Here is a 19307-nt window from a genome sequence, read left to right on the forward strand (position 1 = left end):
TGAATTCTTTTTAACAAATCTATTCTATTAAAAAAGCAATGTGACCCATTGATATATGTTCAGTCCAACAATTATTTCATCTACTTTTACTTTTTTATATGATAACTGCATTGCCCTTTTAATTAACCACCACATGATATCGTGTAAGTTGTTTTAATTTTCGAAAGTAACCACTACATGTACACGGCTACTCCTAAAAATCAGGGTATCTATACTATTAAGCAGGATCCTATTGTCATAATTACCTTAGCCTGCCCTTTCCTTCACTAACATTGCATGTTTCATTAAGTGCAATTAAGTAATATTAATAACAAATCTATATTGGGTCATTATTTTTGGATCCAGCCCACATCAAATCTCTCTTGGGCCATTTGGGCCTATTAAAAATTCAGATTTCATTCTCACTTTTTTTTTCCTTTGGGCCATTGAGTCCAAGTTCAAATAATTTTTTTTTCAACTATTCTTAATTATTATTATTTTTTTTTCTTAATATAATTTAAGCATTCATAAAAATAATTGAATTTTTTTTATTGAAAAGTATAAATCTTTATTAAAAGTATATAATTTTTTAATTAAAATATTAATCCCATAATAAAATAAATTTATCAGAGTTATACCAACTTAATTCATTAAAAAAATAAAGTTTAATTTTTTAAACATAAATAGTCATTTAAAATGAAATACGATAAATAAAGATAAAATCTTTAAGTCTTTTATAAATTAAAACACAAATATATCAAAATGTGACATTTACTAAATATTTGTCAATTGAAAAAAAAAAACAAAAATAAACCCGCGCTTTGAAAGCGCGGATCAAAATCTAGTATTAATCTTATAACTGCATCAGTAGATCTTAATTAATTAAAAGTTAAACATCATCTAATATATTAAAACAGAAGTTATGACTTCTTTTCATGTGTGATTTTTTTAATTTGGACCATTCCTAGAAAATATCATATTTTACATAAGTTTATTATTATATCTTTTAATATCTTTATCTTTTTATTTGAAATACAAATGAATATATTTAAAATGTTCTAACAAAATCTTTTTAAAATCTTCTTAGAATCTTTTTAAATTTACTTTTGAAAATTAGTTAGTTTTAATTTAAATTATCATAAAATATAATCTAATATATTAAAACAGAAGTTATGACTTCTTTTCATGTGTGATTTTTTTAATTTGTACCATTCCTAGAAAATATCATATTTTACATAAGTTTATTATTATATCTTTTAATATCTTTATCTTTTTATTTGAAATACAAATGAATATATTTAAAATGTTCTAACAAAAGCTTTTTAAAATCTTCTTAGAATCTTTTTAAATTTACTTTTGAAAATTAGTTAGTTTTAATTTAAATTATCATAAAATATAATTAGAAATTAAAATTTAATATATTTTTGGTTTATAAATGAAAATTTAAATAAAATGAAATTAATTAATTTCAAAAATACATTTACTAATAATTTTTAAAGATTTTGTTAGAAATAAATATTTATTTCTATTTTAACTTTTTCAAAAAAAAAATCTAATAAAATAAAAATCACGATTTTTTGATGAATGATATTTTTATTTGGACCATCATTTAAATTTTCTATTAAATGTATATCACTAATGCTAATATATATAATATTTTTAACTACTTTAATCATAATATCTTTTATATCTTTTAATTTTTAAGAAAAAAATTAAAATTTTAACAAATCTCTTCAAAAATATTATAATAAGATCTTAATTGTCATAAATTGAATATAAATATTTTCAACTAATTTTGTAATTAGTAATGAAATTTTACTAAAAGAATAAAATTATATCCCATTTTACCAATTTTATAATAATATCTATCATTTTAAAATAAAAACTTTATGTTGAACAAAATATGATAAAATTATTTTAAATTGATAAGCTAACATATTTTATTTATATAAATATAAAATATTTATGCTAAAAATATAACATGTTGGTTGAACGGGTTAATATTAGTAAACTATATAATACATGTATAAGAATTTATCTTATCTTAAACTTTTTAATATACATTAATTTATTATATAAAATTAATATACATTAAAAAATTACTTAAAAAACTAGCGAATTGAATTAAGGATCATGATTATAATAAATTAAATACAAAATTGTTTTCATATATGTTGTTTCATGCATTAAAAATTTTAGTTTAGTAATAAACGCAAATTCAATAGGACAAATATATAATAAGCAACATATATATGTGATGATTTTAATTTACAGCATGAAAACTATAAAATTATTATATTTTGCATAATTATACAAACATTGAAATATGTGAGTAATATTAAAAATAAATAGTAATTATGTAAAACAAATATCTATATATATAAATGTGAAAATATATTCCTGCACGGTTGTGCGGGTGGAAATCTAGTTTATATTAATAGGCAAATGTGTAGGGAACCTCTATTTATATGTAATTCCGTTTTTACAAGTTCTTTAAATTGTTATAAAAATAAATATTTGTATATGTAGTGGTTACTTTCGAAATTTAGTAAAATTCTATTTGAGTCTAAGTTAAATCCAATACTAAAATAAATATTTATCTGTTAGCTAAAAATACAGGCCATGGTCTATACCTCATTGACATTGTTACTATTTATTTAATAAATAGAGAACATATCTACATATCTATAACAACATTTGTTGACAAAAAAAAAAATCTATAACAACATTTCAAATCTACAAATTTGCTGGTAGCATTGAAATTCCGCCTAAAGCACACTACATTACTCAAATTACCAACTTTATAATACTTTCATATAGGTGACCATTAGATTTATCTAGGTTTTTTCGGGTCAACCATTACCGGATCACGGGTCGATAATTTTTTTTTGGTTTTAACCGAATTTTATGGAGTTTTTAAAAATAAGTTTTATAATTTAATCCAAAATCTGAGATAAATTATGTGCAGATCACTCAATCTGCCCTTTTTATCGTGGATTATGATCAAATATAAAAATATCGCGAAAAGATATTAAAATTATATTATAAACTAATAATATATCCTGATTTTATTAAAACTTGGTTACATATTTCATCATCAAAATTATTTCTATTAAAATGTTAAACATATTATAATCTACACAATTATAATGCTTTCTTTGTAACATTTAAATATAAATAATAATCAAAAACACAAATTTATATCAAATAAATTTGATTTGTTTTTTTTTTGATATTGAACCATGATTACTTTATACAGTTATATTTACATGATTATTAACGCATATATCGGTGGGGTCTCTTCATCCTAGGTCGGAGTTAGGGTTTCGAAAGAGGGCAACGACTCCATGATTCAGAGCAAATACTCAATTACTGAGCGGCTCATCTTCTCGAAGCCTCTATCATGCTATTGATTTGAGCTTCAGATATGAGAATCTGATGTATGAGTGAACTTCTCATCATCTTCTTCGCTGTTCGCTACAGTAATCAAGTTGAAATTTTGTCGTTGAAGCTTGGGTGATTTCATAGATAGATCTGTTGCTTTAAGGTAACTGCATTGCTTAGTCAAATGTATTCGTTGATTCTCCGTGGAAGAAGGTTGATTGAGTTTCAGAAATGGGGTCATTTGAGATTCGCATCGCCAAATGTATTGTCTACTCTTTCCAACTCCTTCTCCTCTGCTTCTCCTGCTGATGGTCCAAAACGCAACAACTTCACTGTCGCTTACCTCGTCGATTCTTTGGGGTTCACCACCAAACTCGCAGAATCAATCTTGAGGAAAGTCACCTCAGAGGCCAAGGGAGACCCAGACTCTGTTCTCAATCTTCTCAAGAGTCACGGCTTCAGAGATTCTCACATCTCAACCATCATTTCAAACTATCCACGACTTCTCCTACTAGATGCTGAGAAATCACTTGCTCCCAATCTCAAGTTTCTCCACTCCAGAGGAGCGTCAACCTCCGAGCTCACCGAGATTCTCTCGAAAGTTCCCAAAATCTTGGGGATGAAAGGGGACAAAGCAGTCGGCAGGTACTACGATTTCGTCAAAGACATTATCGAAGCCGACAAGAGTTCCAACTACGAGATGTCGTGTCTTTCTGCTCTGCCGGAGGGTTCTAGGCAGGAGAATATCATCAGGAACGTGTTGGTTCTGAGACGGTTGGGCGTACCTCAGAAGCTGCTCTTCTCCTTGCTCATCTCCTGCTCCCATATCGTCAGTGGGAAAGAAAGGTTTGAAGAGTCGCTCAAGAAGGTTGTTGGGATGGGTTTCGATCCGAGGACCTCCAAGTTCGTGGAAGCTCTACGCATTGTTTACCAGATGAGCGACAAAACTGTAGAAGACAAAGTTAATCTCTATAAAAGGCTAGGCTTTGCCGTCGAGGATGTGTGGGAGATGTTCAAGAAGTATCCGTTTTTGCTGGCGATCTCGGAGAAGAATATATTGAACTCCTTTGAAACGTTTATGAGGCTAGCGTTCACCAGAGATGAGTTTGTGAGGATGGTCAAGCACTGTCCTCAGTGTATTGGGTTATCTTCAGAGTTGGTCACGAAGAAGACCGAGTTTCTCGTGAACACCATGATATGGACGGTGGAGGATGTGGTTTCAAACCCTGCAGTGTTTGGATACAGCTTGGAGAAGAGGATTGTCCCGAGGTGTAATGTGATCAAAGCTCTCATGTTCAGAGGAAATGGTATCCCTTCAGTTGGGTATGTTTTGGTATGTAAAGACGAAGTTTTCTTGAACAGGTATGTGAGGAAGCACGATGACAAGGAGCTTGTAGCTGAGTTGATGGCTATCTTCACCGGAGATCGTGCCTCATAGATCGTAAAGCCTGTCTAGGATTTTGCTTTCATTTTTGATTGGAAAAAAAAAACTCAACATTAGACTTGTGTAATTTTGATCTGAACCCTTTGTCTCTACATCCTTAAAACTTTAATTTCGTTCTCTCTTTTCTGATATCTTTACTTGAGTCCTCTTGTTTTTCTCACATCACTAACTCACCTTGTATCATGCTTGTGTGTAGTCGAATGTCATACAAGATGAAACTAAAATGCATTAGGACATTGCTTCACCATCCTCGCAAACTAAATACGTAATAATCTATCTTTAGGTTTATAAATACATAATGCTTTCCATGTCATCCCAATAATACATATGCAAACGCAGTGGATTCATTTCAGTCCTTGTAGTAATCTTATCCATCTCCGAATCATAAGCGACCAAGAGTATGGGTTTAGCCCTATGAGGATGTCTTTTGCCCAATCAAACCTCACCGCTACCGCTCGTGGCCATTCATAAGTGAGAGCAACTGACAAAATTCATTTGGGGAACAGGCAAAACAAAAGAAGGCCACGAAGAGCAGTCACGAAGTGACTTGCCATTAGATCTTGGTCGAGTAAAGAGAGGACCTGTCTGAGTCCGGACAGGGTGATGATGATTGATGAGAGCAACTTAAGCTCAGACTGTTTTTTCCTTGTTCACAATGTACATAGTTAGACGCCTTTGTGGCCTAGTCTTGAGGAAAAAGTTTTTACGTAAATAAATATTGCAGCTAATGTTTAGGAGGACCTGAGAAATGGAATATCAAAGTCTGTTTTAACATGTGTGCAGTTTTCAAAAACACCTAAAACGGCACACAAGTTGTGCCTAGTTATTAAACCGGAACAAACATGAGTTTTTCCATGATGATCGAGATTTGACGAAGCAAACGACGAAGGGCTTATAATCTGCTCATAAACCCTAATTTTTCGATATTTTAATTTTCCGTCGTTTTCTCGGATTCGATCAGACAGATCGCTGGAATCGGTTCAACTCCTGTGGTTCTTTGTTTTTCGTCCGGTTCGGTAATTGGATTGCGTTGTCATCCATCATGTATTCTTTGACACTCCATGGAACTAGAAGTTTAGTACAGTTACAGAAATGGCGTAGCTTTAGTGTTTCACTCACCCTTTTCCAAAATGCATCCACTTCCGTTGATGTTGGCCCTAGAGATGGTCCGAAAGGTAAGAGCTTTACTGTGTCTTACCTCGTTGGTTCACTGGGTTTAGCTACAAAACTCGCTGAGTCGATCTCGAGAAGAGTCAGCTTCGAGGACAAGGGCAATCCTGATTCCGTTCTGAGTCTTTTCAGGAGTCATGGTTTCACAGATTCTCAGATCTCCACCATCATTACGGATCACCCACGACTGCTTTTACTAGACGCTGAGAAATCACTTGCTCCCAAGCTCAACTCCCTGCAGTCTAGAGGAGCTGAGCTCACTGAGATTGTTTCAAAAGTTCCCAAAATCTTGGATAAGAGACAAGGCAGATCTATCAACCTCTACTATGATCTTGTCAAAGACATTGTTGAAGCTGATAAGAGTTCCAAGAAGTCATGGCCAGATGGTAGGCGGGGGAACAAAATCAGAAACGTTTTGGTTTTGAGAGATTTGGGCATGCCTCAGAAGCTCTTCTTGCCCTTGCTTGTCTCCCTTGCAGAACCCGTCTGTGGAAAACAGAGATTCGAAGCATCCCTCAAGAAGGTCGTTGAGATGGGTTTTGATCCGACAACCTCGAAGTTTGTCACAGCTCTGCGCATGCTTTACCAAATGAGCGACAAGACGATTGAAGAGAAAGTTGCAGTCTATAAAAGTGTAGGCTTCACTGTAGAAGCCATTTGGGAGATGTTCAGAAAGTATCCATTCTCTCTAGCTTACTCTGAGAGGAAGATAATAAACACATTTGAAACATTTCTAGGCCTGGGAGTGACTAGAGACGAGTTCGCTACGATGATCATGAGCAGTCCTCAGTGCATTGGGTTTTCTGCAGAGGCGTTGAAGAGAAAGACTGAGTTTCTAGTGAAGAAGATGAATTGGCCACTAAAGTCCCTGGTTTCCCGCCCTCAGGTGTATAACTACAGCATGGAGAAAATGATTGTGCCAAGGAGTAACGTGATCGGAGCTCTCATGTCCAGAAGGTTGCTCAGAGATGGAGTCAGTGAAATCCCTCCGCCGCTGCCGTCGGTTTTTGCATGTACGGACCAGGCGTTTTTAAACAGGTATGTGCTCAAGGTAGATGACAAGGAGCTTGTGGCCGAGCTGATGGCTATCTTCAATGCTGACTGTGCTTCATAGATCTTGATGACAATGGTACGCCAAAACTATTGTATGTTCCTTTCATCTTTGAAGAAATTTAGAATCCAGTCTCTTAGCGCAGAATCAGAGTAGTTTCGTTTGCTCTGTGATGATGCTCATATCTTTTTAGACGATTTTAATATGTACTATTGCACTTTTCTTCTCACCGAGATTGCCAAAGATGTGAGTCAGATGAAGACTACATTTTACAAATTCTATTAAGTTAATGGTAAATATAATAGTAATACTAACAAAAATTGATTAACAAGCAGAATGGTCATGTTGGTGTTTCCTATGTAAGTTGCGAACTATGATATTGCATCATCAAACTTACATTTTAGGTTTGTCATCAATAAATTCACTTTAGTTGGGAAAGTTATACAAATCTTCTGTGCTACAGGGTGAGAATAAACAGGAGAATGCAGTCAGAAATATATGAATAAGGCGTGCCTCAGAAGCTGTTATTCTCGTTGCTCATCTCTGATCTACATGTCTGCTGTCAAAAAGAAAGATTTAAAGGTTATCGAGGATGGTTTTGATCCGGCAACTTTAAAGTTTGTCCAAGCTCTGCAGGTTGCTTACAGAACCGGCAACAAAACAATAGAAGAGAAAGACAATGCCTATATGTATGGGAAATGTTCAAGAAGTGTCCACACTCTCTGACATAATATGAGAATAAGATTACTCAAGAGGTTTGAAACCCTGGAGAAGTGTGGCTTACTTAAAGACGAGGTCAGCTCAATGCTCAAGAAGTTTCTACAATGTATAGGGAGTTTGAGTTTCAGAGTAGAAGATAGATAATTTTATTGAAACATTTCTAGGCCTAGGATTCAGCAGAGATGAGTTTGTGGTGTGTTGGTCAAGTGCAGCCATCCTCAGTGTCTTAATCATTTTGCAGAGTCGGTGGAAGAAGATTGAGTTTATGGTGAAGAAGATGAATTGGCCACTAAAGCCCCTGGTTTTGCACCCTAAGGTATTTGGATGCAGCCTGGAGAAGAGGATGGTACCAAGGTGTAACGTAATCAAAGCCCTCATGTCCAAAGTATTGCTCGGAACTGAACTACCACCAATACGGTCTGTTTTGTTGGATACTGATGAGCTGTTCTTAAAAAGGGATGTGAAAATCTAGGTTTAGTAGTATAAGGTGTTACTCTTTAATTTGAATAGTTATTATTATTAGAGTGATTTCAAATTCACAAATGTCTGTGGAGACTTGTCACAAACTAGATGACGGAAGAATGCAACCAATGTATCACATTCTGGACAATGGGCCTTAATAAGCCCATTTGCATCATAAACCTTATTCCGAGTAAACGGACGGATGACAATTAGCAGAGACATTCGGTAGAGTGGAATGAGTGGAGTCCCCCTTTTGTTATTGGGTGTCACAATCTGTTGACGTGGCATTACGGGGAAATTGCAATGTCTCGATACATCCAACGGTAGAAGTGAACCGGACGGTACGGTCATCAAGGCTCCAAAGAGTGATGACCTAAGTAATTTTGGCGCTAATCTTTCCCCCCCATTCTCGATTTCGCTGAGCTCAAAAACACCCTTTCACTCTCTCATCCCCTCTCAATCAATCTACACTCGAACATGCAGCGCCAGAAATCGATTCTGTCTTTCTTCCAGAAACCGTCGCAAGCTACTCAGCGTTCAGTTCCTGGCGATGCTGCTACTAGCGGCGTAGGAGGTTTACGATCTACTGCGAAGGAAAGAGGCATTAACAGCGACGCCTCGGTACGCTCTGTGGAGCGAAATGTGCCGAAACCTGTGGATGATGATGTTAGAGGAGTGGATACTCCGCCGGAGAAAGTTCCTCGTCGTGTCTTGCCGTCTAACTTCAAGGCGGCTGAATCCGCCGGTGGCGCTTCGTCTCTCTTCTCCAGTATCATGCATAAGTTTGTGAAAGTCGATGGTCCTCCTGAATGTTCTGGCGAGAGGTAATTAATATCTTCGCTCCTCTTGATTTTGAATCATTAGCTAACATTAGGTCTAGCCTCGAATCTTACTGATTCGATTCGATTAGATTCGATGCGTTATTGCACTATGTGGCGATGCTGATTACTGCCTTGTATCATTATTTGGGAATTTTCAGGAATGTTGCTCCGTTTCGTGATTCATCTGTATCTAAGATGCCTGAGAGTGTTTTTCCAACGAATAATGCTCAACCTCAAGATAGAGACCGTACTTTTTGCGTATATAAACCAAGATTAGTAGAAGATGACGATGTTCTTGGCCCAGATACGCCCGGGACGCGTCCCAGTGTTCCTCGTTTGAAGCGAGTTCTGGAGGATGGAGTGGCTTTTACTGAGAACAAGGCCTCTCTATTTGATTCTAACAAACGGATGAAACTGTTTGAGGATCGAATTTGTGGAGAGAAGAAAGACGTGAACGAAGGGACCAAATTTGAATGGCTTGAGCCTTCTCGGATCAGGGATGCCAATAGAAGGCGGCCTGATGATCCCCTTTACGATAGAAAGACCCTCTACATACCAGCTGACGTTTTCAAAAAAATGTCTGCGTCGCAGAAGCAATATTGGAGTGTCAAGAGTGAGTATATGGATGTTGTGCTTTTCTTTAAAGTGGTGAGTGAATCTCAGTCTAGTGCTAAATCTATTTTCCTCAATGTGATTGGTTGGCTTACATCTGCATTCGTTTATGTTCTTCTCAGGGCAAATTTTATGAGCTGTATGAGCTAGATGCAGAGTTAGGTCACAAGGAGCTTGACTGGAAGATGACCATGAGCGGTGTGGGAAAATGCAGACAGGTATGTATATTGGTTGAAACAACTGGCTTGCTTGATTCATTTCTTTTACCAAGTCTATAGATTTGACGTCCCCTTTTTTTATCAGGTTGGTATCTCTGAAAGTGGGATAGATGACGCAGTGCAAAAGCTATTAGCTCGTGGGTAAGGGAACTATCACACTTTATGGTTTTTCTTTGCTTCCACTTTGGTTAGGACTTAAACAAATGGAGATCACTTCAGCCATTATCAGCTAGGATTCTGATAACCTAGGATATGTTTTCTTCTTTGCTCTCATTTTATAATAAGCCTTTTTCCTAGAGGAGGAAAAAAAAAAACTGTACTTTATATTTGTGTGCTCTCATTAGCAACTGGCAAGGTAGAGTTATACCCGGTCAACTTTTGCTAGTTATCTATTGCAATATTTACCAATAATTACGTTTAGTTATGTGTGATACACTCATTTGTCTTTCATGGAGGGTTTGAAGCCTTCCGTTGAAACTTTATTACTCATACATGTTTTCAATAAGAACTAACGTGCAGATTCATATGTTTCCTTCTCCACGACTTCTGTCTTTTGACACATTCGTTGTTTCTTTTGAAGATATAAAGTTGGAAGAATCGAGCAGTTAGAAACATCTGACCAGGCAAAAGCCAGAGGTGCAAATACTGTAAGTTGTCTTGGGAACATGTCAACAAGGGTGCAGACTGTTCTTGATTATTTTATTTTTCACTACACTAGTTTCACACTGTCGTTAAATCAATGCCTGTTCTGATCTGATTGTCAGATAATACCGAGGAAGCTAGTTCAGGTATTAACTCCATCAACAGCAAGCGAGGGTAATCTAGGGCCTGATCCCGTCCATCTCCTTGCTATAAAAGAGGTTTGTTATTTGTCTTAGACAAGTGAAATTTATTCAAGTATTCGAAACTTATACTCTTCTTTAGCAATCTTTCTTCCAGCAGTAAGACTTTGGGATTAGAATGCCAACATTTGCTGGTTAGTTTTATTTGCTAGAGAATTGCCTTGCATTAAATTTTAACCGAACTGCAGACTAATTCTCTGTATCATATCCTCTGAATTTTATTAAGTGTCAGTCCTTGTTAATGCATTCCTTCTTTTCACAAGGACCACTGTTTGTGTTATGTTTGTCTTGTATGCTGGAGAAAATGATAGCTGATATAAGCCCTATATTAGTCATGATATTTTAATGCAAAGCATTGATTTGGCAAGTTCTTTTAGAATAGCTTAGGGATTAGCTTTTGGTTACATTGCATAATGAATTGATGTCAGCTTTGCTTCTGAACTTTGGCTTTAGGTGAAAATGGAGCTAGAAAAGTGTTCAACTGTATATGGATTTGCTTTCGTCGACTGTGCTTCCTTGAGGTTTTGGGTTGGGTCCATCAGTGATGATGCTTCATGTGCTGCTCTTGGAGCTTTATTGATGCAGGTATGCAAGTTTGTTCCGTAACTTGTATCTGTTATGCGACTTTGGGCGCATATTTGGTTTTCGGGAATTTATTCTAAATTTCCTTTGGGTATATTTTTCAAGGTTTCTCCAAAAGAAGTGATATATGAGAGTAAAGGTAAACTTCTTTTACACCCAATGGTTTTGTCAAATTGAAGTTAAGGTAGTTGTGACTGCTTAAGTTTAAGTGTGTTAATATTTAAATATTGCAGGGCTATCAAGAGAGTCCCAACAGGCCCTAAGGAAATATACATTGACAGGTACAATTTCAGTAGGCAACCTGACTGAAAATTTAGGAAAATATGTTTAAGAAACCTAACGAGATCATCATGTAGACAGATATGCATGACAATATGTCTTCTTATTGCTGCGCATCCAATGATAGATCTCGTAAACATTTCTAGTGATCGTTTTTATAGGGTCTACGGCGGTACAATTGAATCCACGACCACAAGAAATGGGGGATGCAGATGCTTGTGGAGTGAGAAATATGATAGAATCCAGCGGATACTTCAGAGGTTCTTCTGAATCATGGAACTCTGCTGTTGATGGTCTAACTGAATCTGGAATTGCTCTTAGCGCTCTTGGAGAACTAATCAATCATCTTTCTAGGCTAAAGGTGGGTTAGCTTGGTTTGTTTCCGCTTTTGACAAGTTAAGCAAAGGAAATCTTCTTAAGTTACTGGTTCTATCTTCTTGCAGCTAGAAGATGTACTTAAGAATGGGGATATTCATCCCTACAGGGTTTACAGTGGTTGTCTAAGAATTGATGGCCAGACGATGGTAAATCTGGAGATATTCAACAATAGCTTTGATGGTGGTCCTTCAGGCAAGTACAATTTTTTCTTTATAGGTTCAAGTAGAGCGTAGACACAGGGGTCGGTATACATATTCTAAAACTTGGTACATATCTAGCTAGTAATATCTAATTTTTATATCCTCTGCAGGGACCTTGTACAAATTTCTTGATAACTGTGTTAGCCCGACTGGTAAGCGGCTGCTAAGGAATTGGATCTGCCATCCCCTCAAAGATATAGGAAGTATCAATAAAAGACTCGATGTAGTCGAAGAATTCACGGCAAACTCAGAAATTATGCAAATCACAGGCCAGTATCTCCATAAACTTCCAGACTTAGAAAGACTGCTCGGACGCATTAAGTCTACTGTTCAGTCATCAGCCTATCTTTTGCCTGCCCTTCTTGGGAAAAAAGTGCTGAAACAACGAGTAAGACTCAAAACGCTCTCTCTGAACAATGCCTTGTATGGTTCGTATAGGTCTTACGCATTGCTGTTCTGTCTATGATTGTTCTCCATCTGTATGTTTTTTTCCATTACGTTTCTCTAAATTTATTGCACTGCAGGTTAAATCATTTGGGCAACTTGTGAAAGGGTTCAGAAGTGGAATTGATCTGTTGTTGGCTGTACAGAAGGAATCGAATATAATTAGGCTGCTTTGTAAGCTCTGTAAACTTCCTATATTAGAGGGAAAAGGCGGGCTTGAGTTATTCCTTTCTCAATTTGAAGCAGCCATAGATAGTGACTTCCCAGATTATCAGGTGCCCATCTACTATCTTGCAAATTCATACTTGGCAGCAAAATATCTGTCACTGCTCAAAGACAATGGTTTGGCATACAGTTTGATATGTATCTAACTGTAACTTATTAATCTTGTACCAGAACCATGATGTGACAGAGGAGAATGCTGAAACTCTCACAATACTCATTGATCTATTTATAGAAAAAGCCGCAGAGTGCTCTGAGGTCATTCACACCATTAGCTGCCTCGATGTCCTGAGATCCTTTGCAATCTCTGCAAGTCTCTCTGCTGGAAGCATGGCCAGGCCTGTTATTTTCCCTGAGTCGAAAAGTACGATTCAGAATCAGGAAACAAATGGGCCAACGCTTAAAATCCAAGGGCTATGGCATCCATTTGCAGTTCCAGCTGATGGTCAACTTCCTGTTCCAAATGATCTACTCCTTGGTGAGGCTGGAAGCAGCAGCATTCATCCTCGGTCGTTGTTACTAACAGGACCAAACATGGGTGGAAAATCAACTCTTCTTCGTGCAACATGCCTTGCTGTTATCTTTGCTCAGGTTTGTAACACTCGTTACATATATAAATCACTGCTTTCTCCACATATATCAACAGTTTCGTTTCTTTATTTCTGTTTGCAGCTTGGTTGTTACGTGCCTTGTGAGACATGTGAACTCTCCCTCGTAGATACTATCTTCACAAGGCTTGGCGCATCTGATAGAATCATGACTGGAGAGAGTAAGTTTTTTTTTTTGGTATCAAGTTACCTGTTTCTCATAAAACCAGTTCTGCCTGATTAGTAAAGCCGGTTTTTCATTTAGGCACCTTCTTGGTAGAGTGCACTGAGGCGGCCTCAGTTCTTCAAAACGCAACTCAGGATTCACTAGTAATCCTTGACGAGCTGGGCAGAGGAACTAGTACTTTCGATGGATACGCCATAGCATATTCTGTAATTTTCTCTTCTACTTCAACCTGTACTCTTTAATCAGTTCGTAGATTACTTATTGATTTGTATTCAGGTTTTTCGTCACATGGTAGAGAGAGTCAAGTGCAGGATGCTCTTTGCAACGCATTACCACCCTCTCACCAAGGAGTTCTCGTCACATCCGCGGGTCACCTTGAAACACATGGCTTGCGCATTCAAATCAAGATCCGACCAAGAACCAGGTGGCTGCGACCAAGACTTGGTTTTCTTGTACCGTCTAGCCGAGGGAGCTTGTCCTGAGAGCTATGGGCTTCAAGTAGCACTCATGGCGGGAATACCAAAGCAAGTGGTTGAGACAGCATCGGTGGCGGCTCAAGCCATGAAGAGATCAATTGGAGAAAACTTCAAGTCGAGTGAGCTAAGGTCTGAGTTCTCAAGTCTGCACGAAGAATGGCTCAAGACATTGGTGGGTATCTCTCAAGTCGTCGACGACGACAAGGCTATGTTTGAGGAGGAGGATGTCTCTGACATGTTGATTTGCTTATGGCATGAGATCAGATCTTCTATCTCTGTTGCCCGAGTAAAAGCGATGAGATAATTGTTTTTTTGTTTCTTCTTGTTGTTCTCTGATGTTTAGCCTTCTGGAAAATGGTTATATCAAATTTATTTTCTCTTCTTCTCTCCTCTTAGAAAATACTTCGATTTATTGCGCCGATTGATCACAAACAGTGTATGTTTTCATCATGCCCTCGTTGAGTTTAATTTCAAAAAGATGGTATTCTTTTGTTATATTTTACAAAATACATATTGGTCGTGATATGTGATTGTACTTGGTGTACTTTATGACCTTTCTTAATGTTTTGGACACGATAACTTTAACAAATCAAAAAGATAGATGAGATAAGAAATCACAATGTTTCAAGACACCTCTTTTGGTGACCTTTCCAGAAACTGCTCAACCGCCTAGCCGGACTGCCTCACCGGACCGTCTGACCACTCTCCTTGCCGAGTCGACCACTCGACTTTAACCATTCGCCGGTTAGCCTTTTTCTTCCATCTCTCTCTCACTCACTCTCTCTCTATGTATATCTCTCTCTCTCTCCAGGGATTTCCTTCTTCTAAAATGTTTAACCCAAAAAGAAGAAAATGCAATGAGGATTTATAGAAAAAGGGAAAATGGTCAATGAGTCACCATTAACAAAAAGCCAAAATAGTGCGAGTTGCACTTGTAACCATTCGTTTTTCCCATTCGCCCATAATCACCCTAAACTAAAATTAAATCGCCATTGACCGCCTTTGGTTCAGACTAACCATATCCTAACCTAACCTAACTTAACTAAGCTACGTTAGCCTAGATGCCTAACCAGTCAACCCCTCCGACCAGACCCGACAATTATGGTTAACCCGACCACGACTGTCTTACTCCTCGACCCAACTGCCTGAACTGACTGACCACATAGCTTGCCTGATATGGTCTGTTATACTCTTAGCTAGTCACAAATATCTAGTTAACTCTGAGCTGACCACACTCTTCCCGAGCTACGAGAAACCTTGTTTTGGTCGTAAAAACTAACCAAGCTTCTGACTAAACTTCTTGACCACACCTATGGCGTATCCATATTGATAATTCGTCTGAACCTTGACTATGCTTGTCCATAAACGTATGTCTAGTCCTATGCAGGACTGATGGCGTTACAAATGCAGCCACCAATGCATGGAGACATACCTAGAAGGTCACTTTCATCGACATGGCCATTATAGGTAGATCTACGCAATAACTAACATCCAGACCAAGGTCTTTACTCATTTTAACACATCCACTAGTCAGCTTACTGGCTCAAACCACAACCTCCTGCTCATAAGCAGGACGACATCAAGCTCATAAAGCATATCGACAAGTTTACAATCTTGTCTGACCATGCGCCATTTAGACCAGATGACTTATCAACTTCAAGGTCACGTGACCACAAGGCTAGGCGCCTACCTAGACCATGCGTCCACAATGATATGAACAAAGAATGGCTTGATCCCTCACTGAATGTTACGTGGGGGAATCCCACCGATGCAATCATAAATCCAAACACTTTCCATGATGATACACCACAATACCCAAACAATATTTGGTAGCAAGAACCATCAACCGGGGAAGGAAGACCCATGTGATCATCACCAGGAGAAAGGCAGTCATGAGCCATACAATCCATCTCTCTTGTTGCTATTAAGATGACTAATGACGTATACCGACTCAGTGCCGGCCCTTGACATAAGCGGGGGAAGCATGTGCTTCCGGCCGCAATATTATTATGTAATTTATCGGTCACATATATTTGTAAATGTGCCTTTAGTCTAGTGGTAATGCTCTCACAAAACATTGCAAGGAGGCTGGGTTCAAGCTCTTCATAAAGAATATTTTATTTTTCAGCCTTTTATTTATTATTTGCTTGTGGTCTCAAAATGTGTAGGACCAGCTCTGGTAACCGACTCATACTCATATGGAAATATACTAAGGGCAAGACCTCTTGGTTTATCAACAATTAGAGTAGAAGAAAGCAATACGACAAGTTATCTCTTTCTTCCTATCATTCTACAAGGCTGAACACAAATAACTTATGTCAAAATTACCCGTTATAATAAATTTTGAGAAAATATGATAATAGGTATTGAGATATAACTAAAATAATAGAAAATATATATAATTAAAAATATATAGGAAAAATAAAAGGGAATATGACATATAAATATGAAATATTTTTGTTCTTTGCTTATTTCAGAATATACTTTGTTATCTATAAATAATTAGTTTGCAAATTGATTGAATTATTCATCTCATGTATGTAAGTGCTAGAGAGTCAATACGCTTACTTCACTTTTTGTTCATTTTTGACCGAGACACGACACTAGCGACAATAAGTTCTCTCTTGTATAAGCTTATCATCGACTGATTTTTATATGTTTTCTAAATCATTTTCCGTAATTGAATAAAAAAATTAACAGTGTGTTTCATTCTAGATCTATCAGTTTCATACTACAATATGACATAATGGGAAAAGCTAGCTAGTTGATATAAAATAATTGTCAAGATTCACGTTAATCTATCTATTCTATTAAAAGAGAAGAACAAAATAATACTTACCTAATTTTAAGTGATTTTTACATATTTTCATTCCTTTTTAAAATAATTTTAACCATTTTATTTATTATCTTTTTAATTAATTCAATTTTATTTATTGCATAATTACAAAACATAACTATTATATCTTTTTCATTCTTTTTTCACTTTTCCAAACTACTTCATTAATTTCATTTACCATAATAATTCGATATAACTTATTTAATACATAATAATTTCACAGGTTTGTACGAAATTATTCCAATTCGTGATGAGAATTCGAACCGGCTACAAATAATTTTTTATTTGTTTACACAATTTGTTAGACAAAGATATTCATAATACATATCGGTTTTTCGGATATTAATTTTTTGGATTTTAAAATTAGTCGGATATAATAAATTTTCTGGATGGAGTTCGAATCAGATTTTTACAGGTCCATGCAGGTTTATAGGGACCTAATATTCTAATATTTGACAAATAACTCATATGTTTAAAAAATTACAAATAATTTATAAGTTGCTAAAAAAAAACAATTTATAATAAAATAAAAACTAACACCTGCGTGGATCAAGCAAACAAAACAGATTACAGAACGCAGCGTGAAGTGCGGCATTTATACCATCGAGAATTCGAGATAACTTGCGCACACAATTGCAATTAGGATTACAAAAAGTTGGGTTTAGAATAAAAGCTGGGCATAATATATTTTTGTCATATGCGTTCACTTTTTTTTTTTTTCGAATTCTCCCTATAATCAGAGTAACAAAAATATACTATATAATTTATATGGAGAGTTTTTTTTTTCTGGTCAAAAATTTATATAGAGAGTTAATGTGGAGAAAAAGATAATGGACTAAACTGGGTAACGTAGTTGCGTGCGTAGAGCCGTGGAGGAAAGGTTAGTTGTGGACATTAATCACTACACGACGAAACCGAACTTTTTGTCCTGCGTTTCACGGTGGCCTTTTGTAACTGTCCAATCGTAATTCATCACTATTGTGTCACGTACTTTCCCTTGGTCAGCTAAGAGAAAAATAGTTTCTTTTGCCTTCAATGGGAAAAAAATAGGACATCGTTATCAATAGGTTTCTCGGTCTCTTATAGAACTAATCTCATAAATAGCAATTTTTAATTTTATCACAAAACAACATTGAAAAGTATACTCTCTTTGTTTGTTTTTGTATGATGTTTTAGAAGATAATTTTATTTTAATTTGTATAATGTTTTGAAACTTTCTATGTAAAACTATTAAAATAATTGATAAAAATATTAAAAAAAATAAGGGAATTTGCACCACATAACCTAAAAAGAAATTTTAATTAGGTATATAGAAATCTACTGTTGAACTTTCATAAATCCCAAATGAACCCTTACAAAATAGACTATGAATAAAAAAATATAACAAAATAGTCTCTTGGTTTTACCACAAAACTTTAGAAGTTATTGTCTTCTTTAATTCTTTTTGACTCTTCAGTTTCACCGTACAAACTCTAATTTTTTCCTTCTCCTTCCTCTTCCACTCCTTGTTCTCTGTTTTTTCTTCCTTCTATCATCAACTCCGACATGAACTCTTCGGACACACTAATCCTCAAATTATCTCCTGTTCCTCCCTTCTGTATAAGAAATGGCTGCTGCTGCTGAGTCCCGGCGGATTTTCTGACCAACATGACTCCATTTTGAAAAGATTTCAAGGCGGCGATGGTTAAGAACGAGAGACTGTTCATGAAGAAATCAGACGGAAGGAGAAAGTAGTTGAGTCCGAGCTTGAGCGTGTCGGTTTCGGACAGAACAGGTGTCCTCTGTCCGATGTATAGCGAGTCTGATCTGTAGATTTTGTGCTTTGGTAAGTCTCTTGTGAGCTCAAAGACCACCACTGGACGGTCGTAGACTTCTAAAGAACCGTCGGATCTTACGAGCTTGATCCTTCATTGGTTTCCTCCTTCGCCGCGGTCGCTGATGGATCGGCTCGGCCGGGGATGGAGACAGAGCCACAGAGCCAACCTGATGGAGCTCTGTGTAGCTTTACGAGTTAGACTCGCGAGCTTTGCGATATTATCATGATCCATTTAGTATTAACAAGAAAACATGAAAACTCTTCTTTTCTCGGTTGCGAGAAAAAGGTCATGAAGAACGTTGCTGCGGAGGAGAGAGATATAAATAATCTTTGTAGTTTCAGTAACAAATGAGACAAAGTTTTGCTTTGTATATTTCTACACTATTTTACATTGTGAGACTTACGTTTACAAAAAATGATTAGATACATAGGGATTGATTTGTAATTTCTCTCCATTTTTCTTACCACTTTTGCAAATACTTTTGAATTTTGCATAGATACATAATTACCATTGTTTTTTTTTGTATATTGAGCTAAATGAGCCAAAAATAATCTATAGTTTTTGTTTTATTTGTTCAGAATAGCAATGACTAGTTT

General features: G+C 36.4%; 3 protein-coding genes and 1 pseudogene across 4 annotated transcripts; 3 read left to right on the top strand and 1 right to left on the bottom strand.

The window, feature by feature from the left end:
* The first annotated feature begins 3259 nt into the window (after positions 1-3259).
* Positions 3260-4938, top strand: LOC106432430 (transcription termination factor MTERF4, chloroplastic-like). Its single transcript, XM_013873266.3, has one exon. It carries the CDS (start codon positions 3548-3550, stop codon positions 4799-4801), a length of 1254 nt encoding a protein of 417 aa, XP_013728720.2. The 5' UTR covers positions 3260-3547; the 3' UTR covers positions 4802-4938.
* A 710-nt stretch (positions 4939-5648) lies between these two features.
* Positions 5649-8276, top strand: LOC106432427. 2 transcript variants are annotated; one of them, XM_048736584.1, is made up of 2 exons: positions 5649-7122; positions 7492-8276. In XM_048736584.1, exon 1 carries the CDS (start codon positions 5850-5852, stop codon positions 7089-7091), a length of 1242 nt encoding a protein of 413 aa, XP_048592541.1. In that variant the 5' UTR covers positions 5649-5849; the 3' UTR covers positions 7092-7122; positions 7492-8276. The 2 variants fall into 2 exon arrangements, with proteins under 2 accessions (XP_048592541.1, XP_013728715.2); XM_013873261.3 differs by having other exon boundaries at positions 5650-7106.
* A 217-nt stretch (positions 8277-8493) lies between these two features.
* On the top strand, positions 8494-14555 carry LOC106432426 (DNA mismatch repair protein MSH7). The gene is made up of 17 exons (XM_013873260.3): positions 8494-9034; positions 9190-9679; positions 9766-9861; positions 9947-10002; positions 10442-10508; positions 10626-10721; positions 11157-11288; positions 11391-11424; positions 11519-11566; positions 11726-11925; positions 12008-12134; positions 12253-12530; positions 12667-12861; positions 12983-13399; positions 13481-13577; positions 13661-13788; positions 13859-14555. The coding sequence occupies exons 1-17, from the start codon at positions 8688-8690 to the stop codon at positions 14360-14362; spliced, it is 3312 nt and encodes a 1103-aa protein (XP_013728714.2). The 5' UTR covers positions 8494-8687; the 3' UTR covers positions 14363-14555.
* A 3619-nt stretch (positions 14556-18174) lies between these two features.
* LOC125576444 lies at positions 18175-18942 on the bottom strand (annotated as a pseudogene).
* Positions 18943-19307: the final 365 nt, after the last annotated feature.

Source organism: Brassica napus, chromosome A1, assembly GCF_020379485.1.
Source record: "Brassica napus cultivar Da-Ae chromosome A1, Da-Ae, whole genome shotgun sequence".
Taxonomy (NCBI): Eukaryota; Viridiplantae; Streptophyta; class Magnoliopsida; order Brassicales; family Brassicaceae; genus Brassica; species Brassica napus.